This window comes from Astatotilapia calliptera, chromosome 22 (assembly GCF_964374335.1).
Source record: "Astatotilapia calliptera chromosome 22, fAstCal68.1, whole genome shotgun sequence".
NCBI lineage: Eukaryota > Metazoa > Chordata > Actinopteri > Cichliformes > Cichlidae > Astatotilapia > Astatotilapia calliptera.
In genome coordinates this window covers 292,452-314,483 of record NC_137442.1, presented here as the reverse complement: position 1 = coordinate 314,483, position 22,032 = coordinate 292,452, and the positions used below count along the sequence as shown (strand labels likewise).

Genomic DNA, 22,032 nt, shown 5'->3' with positions numbered 1-22,032 from the left:
CAGGGTGCAATTGTGGTTAGCACACAGACGCACACACACACACACTCAGTTAGAGAATCATTTATAGGTGAAAGTTTAATCATGTTTTGCTGATGTTGCAAAGAGCAGTTTGTCGCAGAACTGCTGCGAGCATCCGGCAGTGACAGGAAGCACCTGTTGTGAAGATAGGAGACAATTGTTCTTTTAAACTGTGTCAAAAGTCGTTGTGGTTTTGATTTGATCTATGTATAAAATGTGTCTGTGACGTATGAAGGGGCGTCAGTAAACAAACCCTGATGCTATAAAATATCTGTTCATGCTTTGATTAAGTCGAAGACTACTTCCTGTCTGCGTACAGAGTTGTCTTCCCACGCGTGTATTCATTAAAATCATCGTTTGACTTCACCCGGACGGATTGGTGTGGTTATTCTTCGATCACCTCTTGTACCCTTCCTCAATATTGAATCTTAACACTACTCCTCGGCCTCCTTTAGCAGTAATGATACCTGTAATAATAGATTAATAGATTAGATCATAGAATAATAATAATATAGAATAATAACAGATTAGATCATAGAATTGAATCATATCTGTTATTAACCTCTGTCTCTCTTCCACAGCATGTCTGCAGTTTAACTCATTGCTGTGTGTTATCTGGCTTCATGGACAGAGCATTTAATGGGATCTAAAGCTGTTCATTGCACCTTCAACCAAGTGTTATGCATTAGGTAAAACCCGGACCATAAGTCATCTGGAGCAGTTTTACAAAATTCGGTAAATGTGATGCAGTCCTTCCTCATCATCATCATCATCATCACTGTCTCTGCTGTAGTCGCTGTGACTGACGATGGCAGCAGTGGTGGCAGAGTTCAGGCTGTGTTTAGTGTTATCCCGAGTACCAGTCTGAATGTCCTTGATGGCTGCTTAAACAAACCCGAGCGAGATCGATACACAAACACAGAGGTTGTGAAATCACAGAAGGCCCAGAAACATCTGAACTGTGCGCAGGAAAACCTTTGTGTCCAAACAGTGTAAACCTGCAGGGTTGTCTCTCCTGCAGCTCGTATAAAAACTGAGTGGCTCAGACTTGGTGACATGTCTGCCACCATCAGCATTATGAATCTGTGGCTCAACTGTCGCTTCCATTTCCTGTTTGCAGCGCTGGTTCTCAGCAGCTCGGCTTTGACACCTGAGGAATGCAAACCGCTGGTGACGCCGCTGTCTATGGAAGACCCCTCTGTGGTAAGACTCCTCTGATTGCTGCCTAGGTCTGTGGGGTGGGCTGTGGAGTTAACAGGTGAACGTGGTGCTGAAGTCATTGTTTGCTGTGGAGGTTCAGACTGATTTACAGCTTCATCATTAAATAACTGCATCTTAGTTTCCACTGCAGGATGGATAAAATACTTTGGTTATTAAACTGCCTACAAATGTAGACTACACACTTTTATTTGCACTTTGAAGTGGCTGAGTGAAGCTGTTGGAGAATATTTGGTTTTCACTAACAATGTTTTTTCACCTGTCCCATTTGGTTCTTTTGCCATCAGAATTATTGTCTAAAGGCAAAGAAAGATGCCCAACAGATTTACTTTACCAAATGGACCGTGCTGTATTGGTCTGTTTGATTCACCTTTGCTTTTACTGTTTATTTTATTTTCACTTGCTACACACGGGACAGACTTGACTGGGGAAAGAAAAACAGCGGGGAAGAGGGACGGGGATAAAAAAAACTAAAGCCAACAAAATAAGCAGACAAAAAATACAAATATCAATCACCTGGGTCACCTGTTGACAAAGAAAAAAGGGAAAACAAGCAAAGAAAAAGAGCAACATAATAAACAACATCATCGTGATTATCTATGTGAATATAACAGTAAATATGTCTGTGAAGGTTCTCAGTCATCCAGGTCATCGTAGTCTAAGGAGCTTCAAAGAAAAGCGTCTGGACTTCTTTAAGTTGCTTGAAGACGTTTCACCTCTCATCCGAGAAGCTTCTTCAGTTCTAAGGTCAAATGGTGGAGAGTCCCAGATATAAACCTAGTGGGAGTTTCCCCCCACAGAGGGACAAAAGGACCCCTGATGATCCTCTAATCACCTGATTAGTGGCTCAGGTGATTATCTGGGACTCTCCGCCATTTGACCTTAGAACTGAAGATTATTATTATTATTATTATTATTATTATTATTTTATTGTGCAGCACGTAGGATTGACAGCGCACAGTGTGCTTTGAGGTAGGAGCCAAAAAGGGTGTAGTTTGTGTGTGTGAGCACCCGTGTGTACACCTGTGAGCATGGACGCGCTTGTCTTTTAAAAGGTTCCTTCATGTAATGATCTGCTAGAGGGTGTGGGGGGGCCACAGCCCCGTCCTCCAGGGCATGAAGCAGGTATGGAGGAGATCAAAACTCCAGACATCCAGAGGCCCCCAGAACACAAGAGACCAAGGAAGACCAACAGAGGGGCAGCCGCGCCACTGTCCCAGAAAGAGCTGAGGAGAGTCCCAGATGAGGGCTCACTCAGCAGCCGCGGAGCAGAAGCCAGGGGGGGTTGCAGTGACGCGCCCGTGAGCTGCGCCAGAGTGACCGAGCCCCAGGCCGAGAGGCCGAGGGCACCCCACCCCCGAAGTGGCCCGAGCGAGCCCCAGGCTCCAGGCGCCGATAAGCAGCCACCAGGAGTGAGCCGGTGTGTAACTGGACGCCCACCCCCAGACACAGAACCACCAACGCACCGATGTCTGAGGGCATCTGTCACTGGCAGGGGAAGTGGTGGTGGGTGGAGATAGGCCTCCAAACCTTGGAGGGCCTGAGATGTCCCCAGAGAGGTGGCGTCTGATACCCAACCTGACATATAGACACAGACATACAGGCACACACAGACACAAACATCCATTCCCCCCCTCATGCTCTCATATACACTCACTCCACACTCAACCAACGTGGAGACAGACATAAAGAGACGCTGTACACACGATCACACTCCCCAAGCGTACTCTACAAACCGGGTCTAGGTGCCCACGCCCCTGGAGGGGGGAACTGCACCCAGACCCAGGTGGTGTTACCCTCTTCCCTGGGGTGGGGAGAAGCAGACTGCCCCGACTCCGCAGCAGCAGGAAGGCCCCACACTCCAGACCGCAGTCGGACGGTCAACTCCTCCTCCTAGCCCCCCCGCCCAAACAGGCAGCAGAGAACGGGGGTGGGAGAAGACTCCAAACCTCCCTCCACCCGCTCATTGTAGTGTTGATGCATGTGTGTTCTAAGGTGCATTTAAATCCCAGGAGGGCATGGAGCTACCTGCCAGAGAGCAGCAGGTAAGCGCATAGCCCCTCCTGCTAGCCCTCAGTGTCTACCTGTATTTAAAATTGAGAGGTGGGCAACGGCGCCAGAGGTGAGGTGTACACCCTGATGGTCTTCTGGATGCCGTGTAGCGTGCCCACCCCCAAGATCGTACATGTATGTGTTATGAGAGTGTGAGTAATGTGAATGTCTAAGTTGTGGGATAAAATTGAGGCTCCACAAAAATGGAGCTCAGCATTGTTAATTTCATGTTTCCTGAGTGACTGAAGCACATTTGAAACAACAGAAGTCGAGCCCTAAAACCCCAAAAATGTGACTAGTATCAAAAGGCTAAAAGTAAAATTACATAAAATCCACCCATCCATTCTCTTCCACTTCCATTATAAGTCAGGGTCGCAGGGAGACTGACATCTATCTCCATTATCACAGGAAGCAGGCACACCTGGACAGGTGTCCAGCCTGTGGCAGGGCTAACACAGAGAAGTGTGTGGATGGAGAAAACATGAAAACAGGAAGAACCCAGCCAGATGGGAGATTCCAGATCTCCTTGCTGTGAGGACACAGTGCTAACCACTGTGTGCAGACAGCGCCCTCTCCTGTCTTATTTAGTTATTGTCAGTAATAGTGATTGTCGATTGATTATTATTATTATTGTTGATTATGATTAGTGACTTATTGACTGGTCAGTGAGATTCAAACAGGGATCTGTTTTCTTCAGGTGTGACAGCTTCCTGTTGGGTCAGGAAGAACAGGATACGAAGCGCTGTCATGTTTTTGGTTTATTTAATAAAACTCATGTAGCAGGCAGCGTGTCAGCTGACTAGGCCACTTCCTTGTCTGTGCAGATGTATGGCAGGGTGAACTTCCTGCTGGGCTACACCAGTCACGACGTCTACAAAGCTTTCCTGAACCTGACCGACAGCTCCTGGGTGAAGATCAGCGCCTCACCAGTGCGCTCTGGGGAGGTCGTCATGTTGCAGGAAAACAGGATGTGAGCTCATCACATGCATCAACATCTGTTACCATTAAGCCCATCCATCCTGCACCAGAGGGTAGCAGGGGACAGCAGAGGGCAGCAGACAGTAACAACACAACAGGGGGCAGCAGGGGGTAATAAGAGGCAACAGAGGGAAGCAAATGGTAACGGGGCATAACAGAGGTCAGCAGGGGGTAGCAGGCAACAGACAGTAACTGAGGGCAAGAGAGTTTCTGAAGTGGGCGTGAGTTTATTCTTTCTCTCTGATGTTCTCAGGAATGGAACCTGCATGACTTCAACGACGAACGTAACCTTTGAAGGAAACACTGCCACGGTGGAAAGTACGCAACCCACTCGACCTGACACACTACAGAGAAGTTCCAACATAAAAGCTGCAAAGTTTTCATGATTCTTTTTCCTGTTCTGTCTCATTTTAGATTAACTTTTTCATTTGTTTCCAGTAATATTGTTTCTTCCATCACTCATATTTTCTCTGAAATCGGTTAATTCAAACAGCTTGATATTTTTCAGTTCTTTTTTCTTCTATCTAAGGTCATTCTAGGGGATTTTTAGCTGCTTTTTTGTTTAGATGATTGTACATTCATCCCCAGGTTTTTGTGTCATTTTCCTGCATATCATCTAAGTTATTTTCAGTTAAACTCTTTGTGTCTGATTTAATTGTCTTTTAATATTAGATTGTGTATTTGTCTCTTGTAAATTGATCTCTGGCGTTTTCCTACGTGAGGTTTTCAGTCCTCGAGGTGCAGTTGGACTTCCTGTTTCAGAAGATCATGTTGTTATTACATGAAATTTTTCTGTTCCCAGTGGCCAACTCCACGTCTTCGTTCTACTTGCTGCCGAGCTGTGACGGCTGCCTCGTCTTCGTGATAAACAGCACGGCTAGAAACACCAAACGTCTGCTTAAATTACTGAAGATCGATATAGATGCCAGCGATGAGTTCGTTGCTCATTCCCTTTATCTTCTGGGTAGGACGAAAATTAGACACAGAAGTTAAAATTCTCATTTAAAATCCAAAATGTTCATCCGTTTGAGTGTTTTTGTTTGCAGGCAAAGAGTCAACCCTGAAGGAGCCGGAGCTGGAACACTTCAAGCAGCAGGCAACATGCTTGGGCTTCTCCGGAGACCCGGACTTCATCTACAACCCAGAGAAAAGTGCTTCACTTTAACTGTTTGCACTAGAATCTGAGAAATCAGTCTGAGGTGAATCAGGTGATGCGACTGTCTGTTTCTCTCTGCAGGTTTCTGTGCTGAAGGTGAAGGTATCAAGATTCCCAATTAGAGAAACCACCTACCATCAGAAACCAAGACTTCACCTGAGAAAGTAAAGAGATCAAAAACATAAAAAGTGTGTCTGCATCTTTTATTCTGGGCTTTTTAATGTAACATGGTTTAAAACCAAAGGTCTGCAGACTGCGATTACAAACACTGGTTTCTGCAGATGAGCAAACAGAAGCGATCACTGAGGAGCTGTAATCATGGCCTCAGTCTTGGCACAGAGGCTATTTTTGGTGAAGCAGCCTCTCCAGGGCTGAGTGACACGTGCTTGGGATTACAGCAATGACTCTAATATCGCTAAACAGCGCAGAATCGCTGCTTTCACAAACTGTTCAAAAGTTATAGTAATTTTAAAAAGTGTTGTAAAAACCTTTGGCCAGCAGCGTGTTAGGGGTTACAGTATTAAGTAAGGGAATTGCCTTAGCATGGTTAAACACAGGACAGAGGAAGGTACGAACTCTAGCGAGGGTTTCATTTTAACATTATACCAACTAAGTCATTAAGTGTAACTGGATAATGAGGAAATGACTCAAGGACCGTCTTCATAAGGGAGGGACCTAAGGAGGATATCAACCCATCGCCTTGCAGTGTTGGGAAGGTTACTTTTAAAATGTATTCCACTACAGATTACAGATTACATGCCCCAAAATATATTTTGCAACGTATTCCGTTACGTTACTCAATGAGAGTAACGTATCCTGATTACTTTGGATTACTTAATATATTATCATGCTTTTTACAGCTACATGAATGTGATTTATTACTATTACTGAAGGCTACTCTCCACACCAACACCAGCTAGATGTTTAAATCATAACATAAATGAGTAACAGTAGGTGGACATTAGGTAAGGCTGCACTTTTTGCAGCGATCTCGTATAGAAAACTATTCGGCGCGTATATAAAACAGGTGAGCGGCTCCAAACCGTAGTAAAGGGACCTCTGGCTAATACGTCGGGTTCGTGTCGGCTCGTAGCTGAAAACTAGCTTTACTTTGTTGTCTGGGTCACTTTGCTAGCAGAGACAGAGAGAGGCGTTGAAAGGCTGCTGCAACAGGACTTATTGTTTCAGAGGAAACAGGAACACGGTGTACAGTCGAGTCTTAACAGCTTACTTACAGCTGGGCTCGTCAGGCTCTCTGTTTGGCTGCAGTGGTTATTATTATATTTACATGCTTCCAGCTCCCGTTTCTGCTCAGTGACAGCTCCTACTTTTCCTTTTTCTCCCTCACTCACAGACACATCACGGGTCCATCCTCCCTGCAGCACAGACTACACTGCCCATCAGGCTTTAGGGCAATGCCTGTAACACTTCCTGTTGCCTTCATATTAAATCATTTAAAAAAATATTTCTTCACGTCATTATGAGACGCGAGATTGAAACACGGGCATTTGAGCCTCTTAATGCGTGTTTTGTTTGGGTTTCCAACGGCGTGGAATTACCAAACATAGAGAGGGCATAGCCGAACATATGAAACAGGAAGTACCGCCGTGTAATCCATTTATTTCAACAAAGTAACTGTATTCTGAATACCACCTTTTTAAATGGTAACTGTAACGGATACAGTTACTCATATTTTGTATTTTAAATACGTAACGGCGGTACATGTACTCCGTTACTCCCCAACACTGTCGCCTTGTTAACAAAATGCTTAACATGACATTAACATGACTTTACAGTCAGAGGCCGTCAGTGTACGCGGAGGTCGAACTGGCGACCTTCCGGTTACAAAATGAGCTTCACAACCCCCTGAATTATGGATAATTGAAACATTGGTGTTCATCTGAACAACAAACTGGACTGGACTCATAACTCAGACGCCCTCTACAGGAAAGGGCAGAGCAGGCTGTACCTGCTGCAGAGACTCAGGTCGTTTGGAGTGGAGGGCCCACTCCTGAAGACCTTCTATGACTCTGTGGTGGCCTCAGCCATCTTCTATGGCAAGCCTATTCAAATGGCGGCCCGCGGGCCAAATGCGGCCCAGAAGCAACCTGCGAGTGGCCCTGCCTGTGGTCCTGGCAGAAACATAGAGAAAACGCAAAAAAATTCATTCATTCATTAATTTTTTTAAAAATTAAAAATTCCTACAGCGTAGTGTAGACTGTGAATGCAACACTTCTAGTAGCCTAGCAATATTTAACCCACAATGCACCGTGATGTAAACATATTAAACAATCATTGTAATATATGATGCGACAACAGCATGTCTTTCTCACTCCTAAAGCGCAAAATGAAACTGACAATGAAAACTGTCGGTTTAACCCTGCCTGGACTGACAAATACTTATTCATTTTACCGAGTTTAATAATCTTACAACATGGTAAGATTATTACCATGTTGTAATTATTACCATTATTATTACATTATGGTAAGATGTACTACCAATGTACATGGTAGTACAACAGGAGTTGTACTACCATGGTGAGGGTCCTGTACAGCCCAAGAGAGAGCTGCAGCATCTTCCCTTTCTGCTTCTTGGCGAAGAAGAAAAGGCCTTTCACAGATTCTGAAACGGTGAAATACTGCATGCTGGCCGTGGTGGATGCGGTGAAAAGTGATGAATAAATTAAAGTAAGTGTGACATCTGCTATTAAAAACGTACCCCTGTAGGACAGTTCAAATATTCGTAGAGTTGAAGTTCTGGCGTCAAACGAGTTTGAAATGCTGTTAGATGACCTGAAGAAAACTGATGTAATGTCTATAGCAGGAGATCACAGACAGAACTGATAATGCACAGTTGTGCGTATATGTCCGTTTTTTGGATGGGAAATTGCTCGGCTTACTACCGTTAGAGGGACACACAGCTGGCGAAATAATGTTTGAGAAGATTTCAGCTCTTTTTGAGGAAAATGGTCTGGATATGAAGCGTGTCTGTATACTTGTGACGGATGGGGCTCCATCCATGGCAGGAAAAATGAGTGGTCAGCGAAATATTTATTTTAATTTGAAAGGGAATTATCAAAATGTTTTTTTGTTATTATTATTATTATTTTAAATGTGCAAAAAATTGTTTAGTTATGGCCCCCCTTTTTTAAATGGACCTTTTGGTGTGCATTTGTGAGGTCATCAGATTTACAGGGGAAAAGGAATAAAAAAAAATACTTGTTTTTCAGTACAGTTGTGTGGGTTTGAAATTGATCATGATCTGTTGCTTACTGGCTTCAAAAAAAATATCTGGCCCAGATAAATTCCTTGGTTTGAAAATCTGGCCCAACTAACTTCGTAGTTGAATAGCCATGTTCTATGGTGTGGCCTCTGGACCCAGTGGAGGTGGTGAGTGACAGGAGAATGGTGGCTAAGCTGTCATCCCTGTTGGACAACATCTCCCACCCCATGCAGGAGACTCTGACAGCACTGAGCAGCTCCTTCAGTGGGAGACTGCGGCACCCACGGTGTGGGACGGAGAGATTTCGCAGGTCTTTCCTCCCCACTGCTGTCAGACTCCACAATAAAGACTTTTGCAGCTGATCAAACACACTAACCCACACATGTGCAATAAGACTGCTATATGTGCAATTCTTATGCAATTCTTCTTCTGACGAAGTTGTATTTTTGTATTTTCCTACTCAGTTGTATATAGTATTTGTATTTCTATTTTATTCTATTGTATATATTATTCTATTCTATTTTATTCTATTGTATATATTATTTTATTTTATTCTATTGTATTTTATTGCATTCCAGTGTTTTCTAATTTCTGCTACATAACTTTGCACTTTTGCTGTAACAAAACAAATTTCCCACCTGTGGGACTAATAAAGGTCATCTTATCTTATTTTAAATATATTTACCCTTTGTTGTTTGTTTCTGTTTATCTAAAAGGCAGCATTTCACTCAACTTTGCAACTTAGACATGTGTACACATCTATGTCACTGTCAACATTCATTATCAGAATCAGAATACTTTATTGATCCCTGGGGGAAATTATTTTTTGTTACAGTGCTCCATTTTAAACCAACATTAAGACAAGACAGACAATACGCTAACTAAGAATATCTCTGTTTTATGTATGTTTTGTAACAAAAAATTATTTCCCCCAGGTATTCTGATTCTGATTTATGTGGTTATATTGTTACTGTAATCACTCCTTCTGGCAATTCGTTGTATCCATTGAATTTATGCAGCTCTAGTTGCCATTTTTCTATATGTACTTGAAATAATAAACAAATTCTAATAAAACAAAACAGAACACTTTCACGTCTGGTTGGTTGGATTGGAGGCGGAGTCAACTGGATAGACTCTCCCTGCACAGTTTTCGGTCCACCTCGGCTCGATTCGTGAAGCCTGGGTAATGGAGGCGGGGTTTGTACGAAAACAGTCAAAGGTGAGCGCACCGCCCGCCCATGTTACCGTGGTCCACAGATGTAACGCACTCTGTGGAATAAGGTGAGGGAGCGAAGGTGAGACCGGACGTGACGTATACCGAGTAGAAGTTGCTCTGTCAGGAGGGTACGACGCGAGTTGAAGCTGTGAAAACGTCACATTTTGTTTGTAACGTTTTATTTTCTTCATGTTTCTGATTGGCCGAACCCGACAGCGCGTGCCCGCGGTCTGAGAGGTGAGTGCGCCGCTGTGGCTGTGAATGCTGCCCCGCTCAGAGACCAAAAAGGACATAAAGTTTTAGAAAGTCTTATCGCGTTTGGCTGTCAGTGCCAGCTAGCTCATGCTAAGCTAACGCGGTGTGTAACATCTGTACGGTTCGTGTTGAAGCGGCTTCCCGCTCCGCTCGGAGTTCCGCTTGTTTGGTTTCTCTGCGTTTCTTCCCAGGCCCTCACGAGCTGCTGCGCGTGAACATTAATGACAATTTTACGACAGAAAAAGTTCACAGCTAGCCAGTTGGCTAACAGGCAGCGTAGGCTGCTGAAGCTTAGCGGATGTGGACGGACGGTGGGCGGGACCTATGAACCTGGCGGAGAGGAATGTAAACAGGTAGCACGCGCGTTCATCTGCCAGCGTCAGCGTTCTCCGCGAATCCGCGCCGGACCCGGTAAGCTGACCGGTTTTCGGGAGGAGGGCACGGGCCCGGATGTCGGGGTTAACCGGAAGAGCAGGGTTAACCGGCCGCTCCGCAAGACCGGGGTCAGCTGAGGCTGCCACCCGTGTGTGTGCGAGCGTAAGTCACCGCTGAACCCTTCTCACCTAATTGAGGAGCGTCATGGGAAACAACTTTCCTTCACGTCGATCTTGGGAGTGAAGCAGCCGCCCCCCCAGTACAGGTCACCTGTAAGGCTCGGACCTCAGGTGTACAGCAGCGGTCCAGGTGTCGGTCTGCGTTCTCAGCCACACCCCTGCTTCTCTCACGGTCACAGCTGTACCCCACAGCTTGGGGGGAGCTGCTTCCGTTCAAACAGCTGAGGGTGGATGTGCAGTGTTGACCGTCAAGTGGAGAGTGTGCAGATGTTTATCAGAGTTTACACCTGTGAGGCACACACAATGTTTCTGTGATGTCACAGATCTGAGAAATTAGTGGATGGAGGTGACGCTGCACCGTCACTCGGAATCCGTCACTCGGAATCCAGCCTTAACAGGCTGAAACACTGGGTTGGTGTCTCTGGGACTGCATTGAAATGGTTCTCCTCGTATCTCTCTGAACGATATTCTTCTGTGGCAGTTTCTAAGTATAGATCATCTTCTGCGTCCCTGTCTTTTGGTGTGCCACAAGGCTCTGTGCTAGGGCCATTACTGTTTTTAGTTTATTTACTCCCTCTTCAGCACATTTTGAGCCCTTTTGAGGATATTTGTTACCATTGTTATGCAGACGATATACAACTCTATATATCTTTTAAACCGGAAGAGGCTTCTAAGCTGCGGCTTTTAAATGTGTGCTTGGAAACCATTAAAGGCTGGATGGCTGAAAACTTCCTCCAACTAAATGAAAGTAAAACCGAAGTCCTCTTATGTGCCCCAGATAGACATATACCCAGTATAATAAATGCTCTTGGTCCTCTTTCAACGTTTGTAAAACCATCTGTCAGGAACTTAGGGATTATCCTTGATCCTGCTCTTACGTTAGATAGTCATGTTAAATCTCTTGTTCGGTCTTGCTTTTATCATTTAAGAAATATTTCTAAATTGAGCTCTATTATATCCTATACCGAACTGGAGATTGTTATTCATGCTTTTATCTCTTCACGACTGGACTATTGCAATTCCCTGTTTACTTGTTTAAATAAAGGTTCTTTGGAGCGTCTGCAGATCGTTCAGAATGCTGCAGCAAGACTTTTGACGAAAGCTTCTAAATTTTCACATATAACACCGTTGCTCATGCAGTTACATTGGCTTCCTGTTGAATTTAGAGTCCAGTTTAAGATTTTGGTTTTAACTTTCAAGGCTCTTCAACAACAAGCACCACCATATATCATTGAACTTTTACAGCCCTATGCCCCTAGTAGGTCTCTGAGGTCGAGTAGTCAGGGCCTACTTGTCATTCAGTATACGAGACTGAAAACTAGGGGTGATAGAGCTTTTGCTACTGTGGCCGCCAGACTGTGGAATTCCCTTCCTCAGGACTTACGATCCGCTGATTCATTGATTACTTTTAAAAAACAGCTAAAAACACATCTTTTTAAAACTGCCTTTTGCTAACTTTGTTTGTATTTTGTCTTTTTAATCTGTTATATCTTGTAAAGCACTTTGTGATCTCTATCTAGAAATGTGCTATATAAATAAAATTTTACTTACTTACTTACTTTAAATCAGCCTCATGGCTGCACACAGCTCTGAGCTAACTCCACAACTCAGACACACAGACAGAGACACACACACACACACACACACACGTGTGTTTGCTGACTTCTTCTTCTGTGTTTCCTCAGGTGTGACTGATGTCAGAGGGCCGTGCTGCGTCTCTTCTCTGCTCAGATTTTCTGCAGCCATGGTTGCTCTCAGGTAGACCGGTGTGTCTGTTTTCCAACACCCTTGGCAGGCGGCGGGCAGGTGATCGTTCTCTCGTGACGATCTCCTGGCGGCCATGTTGGAGCGCCTCCTGCTGTCTTAAAGCCACCCGATGCTGAGGTCTAGTTTCTCTCGTGACCACGTCCGTCTAAGTCATCTCTCTCCACGTGTTGTCATACGGAGTCGTGCCTGTGAAGCCGTCAGCTGATCATGGAGGAGTCCAGGGAGCAGCCTTCCGCCATCGCTGACCTGGAGATGAAATGCGATTCAGAGGAGCCCACTGTCAGCTCACAGACTTTCTCCAAAGAATGCACCTTAAGCGTGACACCAGCGCACCTCAGAACTGACATCCCCAACACAAGTGGCGGCGCCGCTGACAGCCCTGCGCTCGCCAAGGTCCCGATGGAGGAGGAGGAAGAGGCCACACCCACGCCGCCAGAATCATCGCCAAGTCCATCATCTGAAAACATGACTCTAACAATCGCCACCACCACAGAGGAACCCACGGAGGCTGGGGCAGGACCAGGTAGAGGAGGAGACATGGGTGAAGGGCGGGGCCTAAGATGCCCAGAGGATCCCTCATGGTGCTTCTATTGTCCGCAGGTCTGGACGTGGAGGAAAGCTCCTCGGTGGTGACAGCGGGTGGCTCAGACGACCAGCTGGAGTCCACGGACTCGGCATCATTCTCCATCCCCAGCTTGGAGCTATCGGATGGGGTCGTGACAACAGGAAACTCCCTGGACGTGGATGACGGCCTGTCGTCGTCGTACTCGGCGCTGGGTGCGGAGGGCTGCTCGCCATCCACCGAAGTCCCGAGTCTGCAGGACGAGGCGGCGCTGGAAGCTGCCGGTGAGGCGTCCATGTTACTGAAACTGTGCTCAGCCTGGTGCCTGACTGCACTTCTTCTCTGGGTTTATTTTGCGATGACACCTTAGTACTCCAAATAAATGTAACTTTGTTTAGCTGAGTGTGACTGCATTTCTCCCCCTCCCCACAGGGGGTGCTGCTGCTCCTCCTACTGCGGCACCGGAGCCTGGGCCCTCCATGCCAGCGTATTACCTGGTGAAGTGGATCACCTGGAAGGAGAAGAAGACACCCATCATCACCCAGAGTGAGAACGGACCCTGCCCCCTGCTGGCCATCATGAACACGCTGTTCCTGCGCTGGAAGGTGAGAATCACCATCATTTAAAGGGCGGAGCGGCAGGTGGATGTTCATCTCCACCCAGCTGCAGCACACAAATCTAAAGACAACAAGTTGCACTACGCAGGTACGCAAACATCTGCCTGAGAACCTTCAGGAAGTCAGGGCAGGTGTTTCCTGTCTGCGTCGTCATGGTAACATAAGAACCTGGAGGTGCATGTTACGTGTTCCAGCTGTTTGGAAGGGCAGGGCTCAGAGCTCCCAGGTTCCAGTCGGTCTGAGCTCGTTGTTGTCATGCTCAGACTTGCGCCGAAGACCGGGAAAGGTTCAAGTCAGATTTCTAGCAGCTGAAAGATGGCTTTGGTTCCCAGGGAAGCTGGCCTCGTTAGAAGGCATGGGAGAACCCTTTCCTAGTAGTTCAGGTCCTTGAAATTGTTTTTACTGCACAAAAGGACGCGAACGCGATGCTAAAGTTCAAGCACAAGTTCAGCTCTGTGCCCACATCTGCACAGAGAGCATGCTAACGTTAAGCTAGTCAGACAATATGCTAACGCTAAGCCAGCCAAGAACAAGAGTGATGCTAAAGCTCAGTGTATGCAGACCAGAGCCTAGCAGCTAGCGCCTGAACTTCAACAGGTAACAAGCTGTCACATCATCCTGGTGCAACATCTGCGAGGAGCTCGTCCTGGTACTGTGACAGCAGGCGTGGGACGTAATAAGAATTTAGCAATTCTGATTCCATTATCAATAGAATCTATACTTATTGATCAGATTCGTTATCGAGTCTCAACAAACAAACATGTGGCCCACAGCATGAAATTAGTCTGCATGAAGGTCTTAGATGTGCTGCTTAGTGATGACGGTCACCCTCAAAGCGGAGAATCGATAACGAATCTGATCAGTAAGTATAGATTCTACCGATAATGGATAGTTCCCATGCGCGCTGTCACAGTACCAGGATGAGCTCCTCGAAGATGTTGGACTGGGCTGTTGTGACAGGTCGCCCCGAAGACGGCGGTGGCAGCATTAAATCACAAAGCCTTTGACTTTTCGTTGAAGGGTGTGTCTGCGGCACTGCAGTGCATGAAGCTCTTATAAGTGTTCTCCCAGACTTCCCGTGCTTGGTGGGATCTACACCTGGACGCATCTAGAATAGTCAATAACACTCACAGCGACCCCTAGTGGCAACAGGAAGTTAACTGTTAGAACCATGTGGTGTACGTGAATCCGGTGCTGTGGGTTCACCTGTGCTTCGCCTGTGGCGGCCGCTGGCCTCAGGTAGTTGAGCAGCTAATGAGACACTTTGGATGAACCGTTATGTAGACCGTGGTTTCAGATGTTCCTCTGAGAACCAATCAGAGCACTCTAAAATGATGTAACTGTGCAGACGTCTGTGTCGTCGTAAACAGCTTTGATCTTTTTTAGTGAGGGACAGAAGAGGAGACACCGGCACTCACGCTTGATAAAGTTTATAAATGAACTGACCTGTGTGTGTGTGTGTGTGTGTGTGTGTGTGTGTGTGTGTGTGTGTGTGTGTGTGTGTGTGTGTGTGTGTGTGTGTGTGTGTGTGTGTGTGTGTGTGTGTGTGTGTGTGTGTGTGTGTGTGTGTGTGTGTGTGTGTCGCGCCGCAGGCCAAGCTTCCTGCTCAGACTGAGGTGGTCACCACAGAGGACCTGATGGCTCACCTGGGTAAGAGCGACTGTGGGTAATGTATCAAACGTATCGATGATGAAATTAAACGTGCCGGGTAGCAGGAGGCTGGGCGCTCGCTCGTAAACATGGAGGGTCCACGTTAAGTAGACGATGAGTTCGCTCCTGGCACAGCTGTCGAGAATGATACTGTCCGCGGAGGTCACATGGTACACGGTCTGCAACACGTCGGGTTAAACCAGGATTCTCACCTGTGAGTGTTTGAGCTGGTCAGGTCGTGGGGGGCTGTCCTACTGACGATGTTCCTGTGTGTGCGTTGTTCAGGAGAGTGTGTGCTGTCCGTCACTCCTAGACAGAAGGCCGACGGCATGGAGCTCAACTTCCAGCAGGTACCAAGGAAGCACACGGACATGCTGGTTCCCATACACGCTTTCAATTAGCACGCCGTTTTGGGGAGGAGACCATAACGTGGGCGTGTGTGTTTGCAGAACATGAGCGACGCCATGGCGGTCCTCCCGAAGCTGTCTACGGGGCTGGACGTCAATGTGCGTTTCACTGGCGTCACGGACTTTGAATACACGCCCGAGTGCATCGTGTTCGACCTGCTGGACATCCCGCTGTACCACGGCTGGCTGGTCGACCCTCAGGTGAGTGTGTGTGAGCGTAAACGCAGGACTGTCCAGGTCCTTAACGAGGTTTTAACAATGCAAGGTCAGCGGTTTGACCCCCAACTCTTCCAGTCTGCTTGTTGAAGTACTCTTGAGCAAGGGATCAAACCCCGGAGTTTCTCCCGAACCTGTGTGAGCTCTGGATAAAATGCTCTGAATGATGAAGCAGGTGATTGGCTCGTTCAGCCAATCCCCATGGGTACCGTCAGCTGATTGGCTGATAGAGCTGCAGATGAAGCAAGAAAATTAATAAAATGTTCTGACATTAAATTATCAACACAATAGACAGAAAGATATCAGGATGTTTAGAAAACAGAATATTTATAGAATGAAAGAAAATATGAACAAATGAAGGAAAGTATTAATAAACATGAATATTAATAAACTGTCTGGAAAAAGTGTTACGGCCTCAGCTGGGCCTCCTGGAGTTGCCTGTGTGGGCGTGTCCTAGCGTCTTCATGCCTTCGGTGACAGCTGACTGCTTCTATTAGTAACTGAACTAAAAGAGACGGACGAGCCGCTATCAACATTTAAAGAAGCAGAACAAAACTCAAGCGTTGGTCAGTAAACTGAAAAGTCAAAAAAGGATTGGTGACCAAACACAGTCCTCTCCACCAAGCAGGAGCAAACAATCACAAAACACAGCTCACTACCTGCAACCACTAACATGGCTCTCTGGCACCAGAGCTCACCTGAAATACTTTTAATTGCTGAAAGGAGTGAGCTGTTCAAAAGGTGGCAGCTGAGGCAGGAGAGACGGTAGGACACGCCCACACAGGCAACGCTTGGGCCGTAACAAAAGTCAAGTGTTGGTCGGTGCCAGACTTACTAGTTGTTTAACCTAGTTGTTAAAATGTTAATTGATTCCTGATGCTGGTAAAATATCATCTTAAATGTTATGCAGCTATCTGCCACCGGACGGCGCATCGTTGATGACACACCTGTTAATCTCATCTTTTTGTTAGAATAAGATCGTAGTTACAAACAGCGGTTCTCCGTCAGGAGGACGGGCTCTGTCTTAGGAGAGTTCAGTCGTTATGAGGGGTTCAGAGCAGAGCCACTAGTCCTCCACATCACAAGGAGGCAGCTAAGGCTGTCGCCTCCTGGGCACGGTGTTCCTGCCAGGCATGTCGTACCGGGAAGAGGCCCGGGCTTGGAGATTACATCTCGGCTGGCCTGGGAACGTCTCACGTGTCCCCGGATAAGCTGGGGGTGGCGTGGAGAGGGAGGGCCCTGCTTCCCTGCTGCTGCCCCCACGACCCAACTTAAGATGAGCGGGAAAAAAACGGATGTGTAATTTATTGTTTTCTTATTTTTAGATTTGAACTAGGGCTGGGCAATATGGCCTAAAATTCATATCGCGATATAATTTGAAGCACGTGCGGTAACGATATATATCGCGATATATTCTTTTCTTCTGTATAACGTATTTTCCACACTATAAGGACTTAAAATCCTTTCATTTTCTCAAAAATCGAGAGTGTGCCTTATGTATGAATTCTGGTTGTGCTTACTGACCTCAAACCGATTAAATCTGTTAAAATGTTTTAGTACAACTTTGGTAAGCCGCACTGCTTGATGGCTTGTCAGAGCATTACGGCAGTGGCGTTTGCAGGGTTACTGAAGTTGGGCTAGCTGGTATATAATGTTGTGCTACGTGATTGCTAGCGACACAGCTATGTTAGCATAACATTAGCACAGTGAAGCTGGAGGATGAACGCTAACTTTTTTTCCACTTGACAAAAGTTAACGTGAGGGATTCTGGTGGTCAGGGACAAATGCAATCGCATAGCAGGATGCTGTACACGGGCCAAACTTCAGTCAGGAGAACAACTGAGATCATTCATCCACAATACGAGGTTAGTTATTAATATACAGTAACAACATGGGAACAGAGCAGCTGTGAGAGAATCCAACATTTATGAATCAATGTTACGGAAGTGCAGTTTTTGGCTTTCCCCACATTTCAACAGTGCTTAATCTCTTTACTGTGACTGTCGCCCGCCATAATTTGCAGATGATAATGGTTGTAGCCGCTGCGATGCTTTCGACCAAAACGGGCGCAGTTTGATGACATCATCAACATGCGCTATCGCGGTAGAACGGTATAGTCAAAATCTCTATCGTAGGCCAAATTTATATCGTTTATATCACCCACCCCTAGTTTGAACTGAAGTGGCTGTCAAGCGTGCGTCATTCATATTGCACGACACACTTTTAGTTTAGCGGACGTTAATCTGTCATATTTGAGTAACACATGAACATCTTTTGTAGTAACATGTTTTCATATCATAGTTAACATCGGTTTAAGTGTTTCTCTCCTTCATTGTCTGTCTGGAGTGTGACGTGTAATGTTGATGATGCTGCACAGTGAAGTGGCATGATTGCAGGTTTTTAATGTCCATGTGGGATTTTTATTTTTTGTGACATGGCGCGATCAGTCAGACTCTCTGTGGCCGCCCACAGGACAGAATGATGTAAAATTCCTGATTGTGTGTTCAGAGTCCAGAGATGGTGGCTGCTGTGGGCAAACTGAGCTACAACCAACTGGTGGAGAAAATCATTGACTACAAACACTCTGCAGAAAGCAGCCGAGTCAGTGAAGGTAACGTGTTTGTGCACAGTACCCAATATGTACACGATGGCCCGAACATAATAATTGTGCACGTCTGTGCCGGGCAGGCCTGGTGGCGGAGCAGTTTCTGGAGTCGACGGCGACTCAGCTGTCGTATCACGGCCTGTGTGAGCTCAACGCGACGGCCAGAGAGGGCGAGATCTCAGTGTTCTTCAGGAACAACCACTTCAGTACCATGATCAAACACAAGGTGGGGCTGTACACACTGCAGTACCATGACCAGACACAAGGTGGGGCTGGTAATGCACTTGTCTCCTCTCTCAGGGGCACCTGTACCTGCTAGTGACAGATCAAGGCTTCCTGCAGGAGGAGTCTGTGGTCTGGGAGTCGCTTCATAATGTCGAGGGTGATGGAAACTTCTGCGACTCCGATTTCCGGCTGTGTCATCCTCCTCAGAGAGCTCCACCCACCCCCCACCTGCCACCCAGCGCCCAGGAGCAGCAGCGGCAAATTGACCAGGTGAGCTCACCAGGTAATATCATTGCCACCGAGCACTTTGGCCCGTTAGCACGTCTCTGATGGGTGTTGTTGTGGGTGTCAGGACTACCTTGTGGCAGTGTCCCTGCAGCAGCAGCAGGGCGGGGCCCCGGGGCCCCTCAGTGACCTGGAGTTGGCCCGGCAGCTCCAGCAGGAGGAATATCAGCAACAGCAGCAACTCCAGCAACAGGGTTCAGTGCAGCAGGTAAGCTCACCTGGAGACAAGCCGGCAGACTGTGGGCAGCACTTGTAGGCCACTGCTATCACACCTTAATCCAAAATCAGGTCTCAAACAGGACACACTGAATCATTGGTGTGGAACCGGAACCTTAAAGGGGGCATGAAACTCTGCACGTGAAGGCTTGTTTACATCACAGAGCCCAGCTCGTCGCTCTGGTAACCACCTGTCACCTGACTCAGGCTCTCCTCCACAGTCCTCATTTATAAAGTGTTGTACAAACACAGCTAACAGCCACTTCCTGCTGCAGACACAGACAGTAAAGTGACCGTAGATCCTGGTTTAACATGAACTGACTGCTGCAGCGCTACAGTGATCCCCTCACACTGATGGTCAGCTTCACTGTCCTTTCCTCTGAGGTATCGATCCTGTCACTTGTTAGCTCAGTCTGTTAGCCAACCACGTGATGTCACGCTGCGTACTGACAGGAGAGGGCGCTGTTTTTAAAACTTTCAGCACTTATTTGTTAAACCCGGCTGAGTTACATCAGTGTCTGAGAGCAGGTGTCAGTGAGCCTTCATGCACATAGTTTCATGTCCACTTTAAAACACCTGAGTTAGCGTTCAGAAGACGAGTGTGAATTATTAGAATAAGTAGTTCTGACTGCCACGTAAATGTCACCATGAAAAGATTTTTTTTATTGATCTCAATGTGACAATAATAACCGTGACATGAGGTGATTACACTGTGTTATTGTTACGGTGTTCCAGGTCAGAGGTCAGGGGGCACAGCAATCCAGGAGAAGAGACAAGGACTCAGACTGCGTCCTTCTGTAGACTCTTCAGCAACGCCGCCATCATTGTCGTCTGTCACGCCGTCGGACTCCTGTGTGTCTGCGGCGGGCGGGTGAGGGGTCACGTTCGATGCCAAACCTCCCAGCTTCCCCTTTGTTTCACAGGTCAAAGGTCTTTAGGACGCGCTCTTTGCCAATGTCTTTATTAACCATTAATAAATATCGGACAGCGATGAAGTGATCAGACGGAGCTGTGGCTGAAACAATGACCTATGACTCTGCAGCTGTGTTATTTCGCAGCTCCTACTCCTCTGTAGGCTTCCTGAAGTTGACCAATCAGTAAAGTCTTAAAGGGGAGGAGCTAAAACGGTCAGAAACAAAATGTTTTAGCTCCTCCCCCTTTAACCCAGTGCTTGCTAACCCCGCCGCCTCCTGTGGCTGCGGTTAAAATTCCTGAAACGAATGGAAACATGATTCCTGCCTCTTTCAAACTCGGACAAATTTAACTTCGTACAAACCAAACGACTGAAAGCTGCTGGCTCTGTGTAAGGATATGCCCTCTGTGACATCACAAAGATCCCAGACTAGGACAAAACAAAATGTTAAGAATGGATGTTTCCTCCAAATTATTGAAAGTAAGTGTAATTAAAGATAAACACCTGAGCGCTGTTGTGCTGTGTGTATTACTGTACGCTGTAGCTGACGAGCACCTTCAGGCAACTGTTGTAATTTGGCGCCGTGAAAGTTAAACCATGACATCGTGTTCCCACGACGAGGACGGAAAAATTAGGGTTTGTCTGTTTGGCCTGACTGAAGGAGCCGATGGTGATGTGACACGGCAGGCCATTATTAACCTCGAATGTGACGGCTCCGTAGCGCTGCTTTAGCTAAAAACGGGTCTTTCACTGGTGTTTCCTGGGACCAGTTTGACCAGAACCTCCCAAATATTCAGTCTGAAGTTGTGAAAGAAAAATAAGATCCTGTGATTCTCCGACTGGTTCTTTGTTTCCCTGCAGATTAAAACGAGGTCGTCACGGTTGTGACATTTGACCAAATTATGACATCAAAGTTTGGATTAAACACGTAAAAAAAGACATTTTGTTTTTCTGTAAACATTAACCACGACTGATTTCATCACCAATAAATTTGGCTTAAAGGAACAAATGTAAACGCGCGTTGAGTTTCATGTCCCACAGATTCATGATTGAGTCACTGGTTTATTTTGTCCTCTTCACTTGCAGTGACTCAGTTTTTAAACTTGAACTAAAGTCTTGATATAAAACTTTTACCTGTAAATGATTTTGTGGCCGTCATTCACAGTGAGTGGACAGACCAGCCGTGACGTCGTGGCTGTTTTCTATATTTTCTCTTAAATCTGCTGTGGAAACAAACCTAAAACTCAGGACGTTTGAGGTGAAAACCTGCGAACTGTTCGTCTCTGAGTTCAGACTTGGTGCAGTTTCTTCTTCAGATCAAACAAAGAATTAAGAACCTGTTTAACGCCACAACAGCGTTCCCGTCATGCCTGTCAGGGTTTTAGGCACGGACGGCAAAAAGATGGACGTACCTACTCTGACGCCACCTGCTGGTTAGTGAGATCGTCACTGCAGAACAGCAGTTCACGTAACCTCTTTGAAACCAGGCGGGTCCACATTTCGCAGATTTGTTCGTGTGTCATTAATCACCCATGCAGAGCTTACTCACCTCTATAGGGCCTGAAGTCTTTGCAGCTACAGCTATCGCCATCTGGTGGCCTTCAGATAGAACGCAGGCACTTTCTCTCTGGCTTATTTTTTTTCATACCTGGACGTCACCTCCATGTTTTTATCGTCTGTGGTATTTTATTTATTAGTTTAGTTTTCTTTGGTGTGACTGTTGGCCCGCCGCTCTGTTCAGGCTTTGTTTAATCTGCCGTCCTGTCAGATCGTCAATAAAAACTCTGAATTTGACTTCAGTTTCATGGATTTGTTCACAAACATTAACATGCGGATTTTGTTCTTGTTATTCTGGATCACCACAGACAATTTCAAACATTTGAACACCATCGCCTTTAC

At 46.4% G+C, this 22,032-nt stretch overlaps 2 protein-coding genes across 6 annotated transcripts; both read left to right on the top strand.

Moving 5' to 3' along the window:
• The first annotated feature begins 958 nt into the window (after positions 1-958).
• LOC113015239 (uncharacterized) lies at positions 959-5,610 on the top strand. Its single transcript, XM_026157189.2, has 6 exons — positions 959-1,221; positions 4,113-4,258; positions 4,520-4,584; positions 5,069-5,230; positions 5,313-5,417; positions 5,504-5,610. Exons 1-6 carry the CDS (start codon positions 1,075-1,077, stop codon positions 5,542-5,544), a joined length of 666 nt encoding a protein of 221 aa, XP_026012974.1. The 5' UTR covers positions 959-1,074; the 3' UTR covers positions 5,545-5,610.
• A 4,293-nt stretch (positions 5,611-9,903) lies between these two features.
• On the top strand, positions 9,904-21,927 carry mindy1 (MINDY lysine 48 deubiquitinase 1). Of its 5 annotated transcripts, none has more exons than XM_026156187.2 (12): positions 9,904-9,926; positions 12,356-12,960; positions 13,038-13,283; positions 13,432-13,604; positions 15,209-15,266; positions 15,552-15,616; positions 15,716-15,874; positions 18,398-18,500; positions 18,578-18,720; positions 18,795-18,989; positions 19,072-19,212; positions 19,956-21,927. In XM_026156187.2, exons 2-12 carry the CDS (start codon positions 12,645-12,647, stop codon positions 20,019-20,021), a joined length of 1,665 nt encoding a protein of 554 aa, XP_026011972.1. In that variant the 5' UTR covers positions 9,904-9,926; positions 12,356-12,644; the 3' UTR covers positions 20,022-21,927. The 5 variants fall into 5 exon arrangements, with proteins under 5 accessions (XP_026011972.1, XP_026011971.1, XP_026011969.1 ...); XM_026156186.2 differs by having other exon boundaries at positions 9,922-9,940; XM_026156184.1 differs by lacking the exon at positions 9,904-9,926 and adding an exon at positions 9,947-10,098.
• Positions 21,928-22,032: the final 105 nt, after the last annotated feature.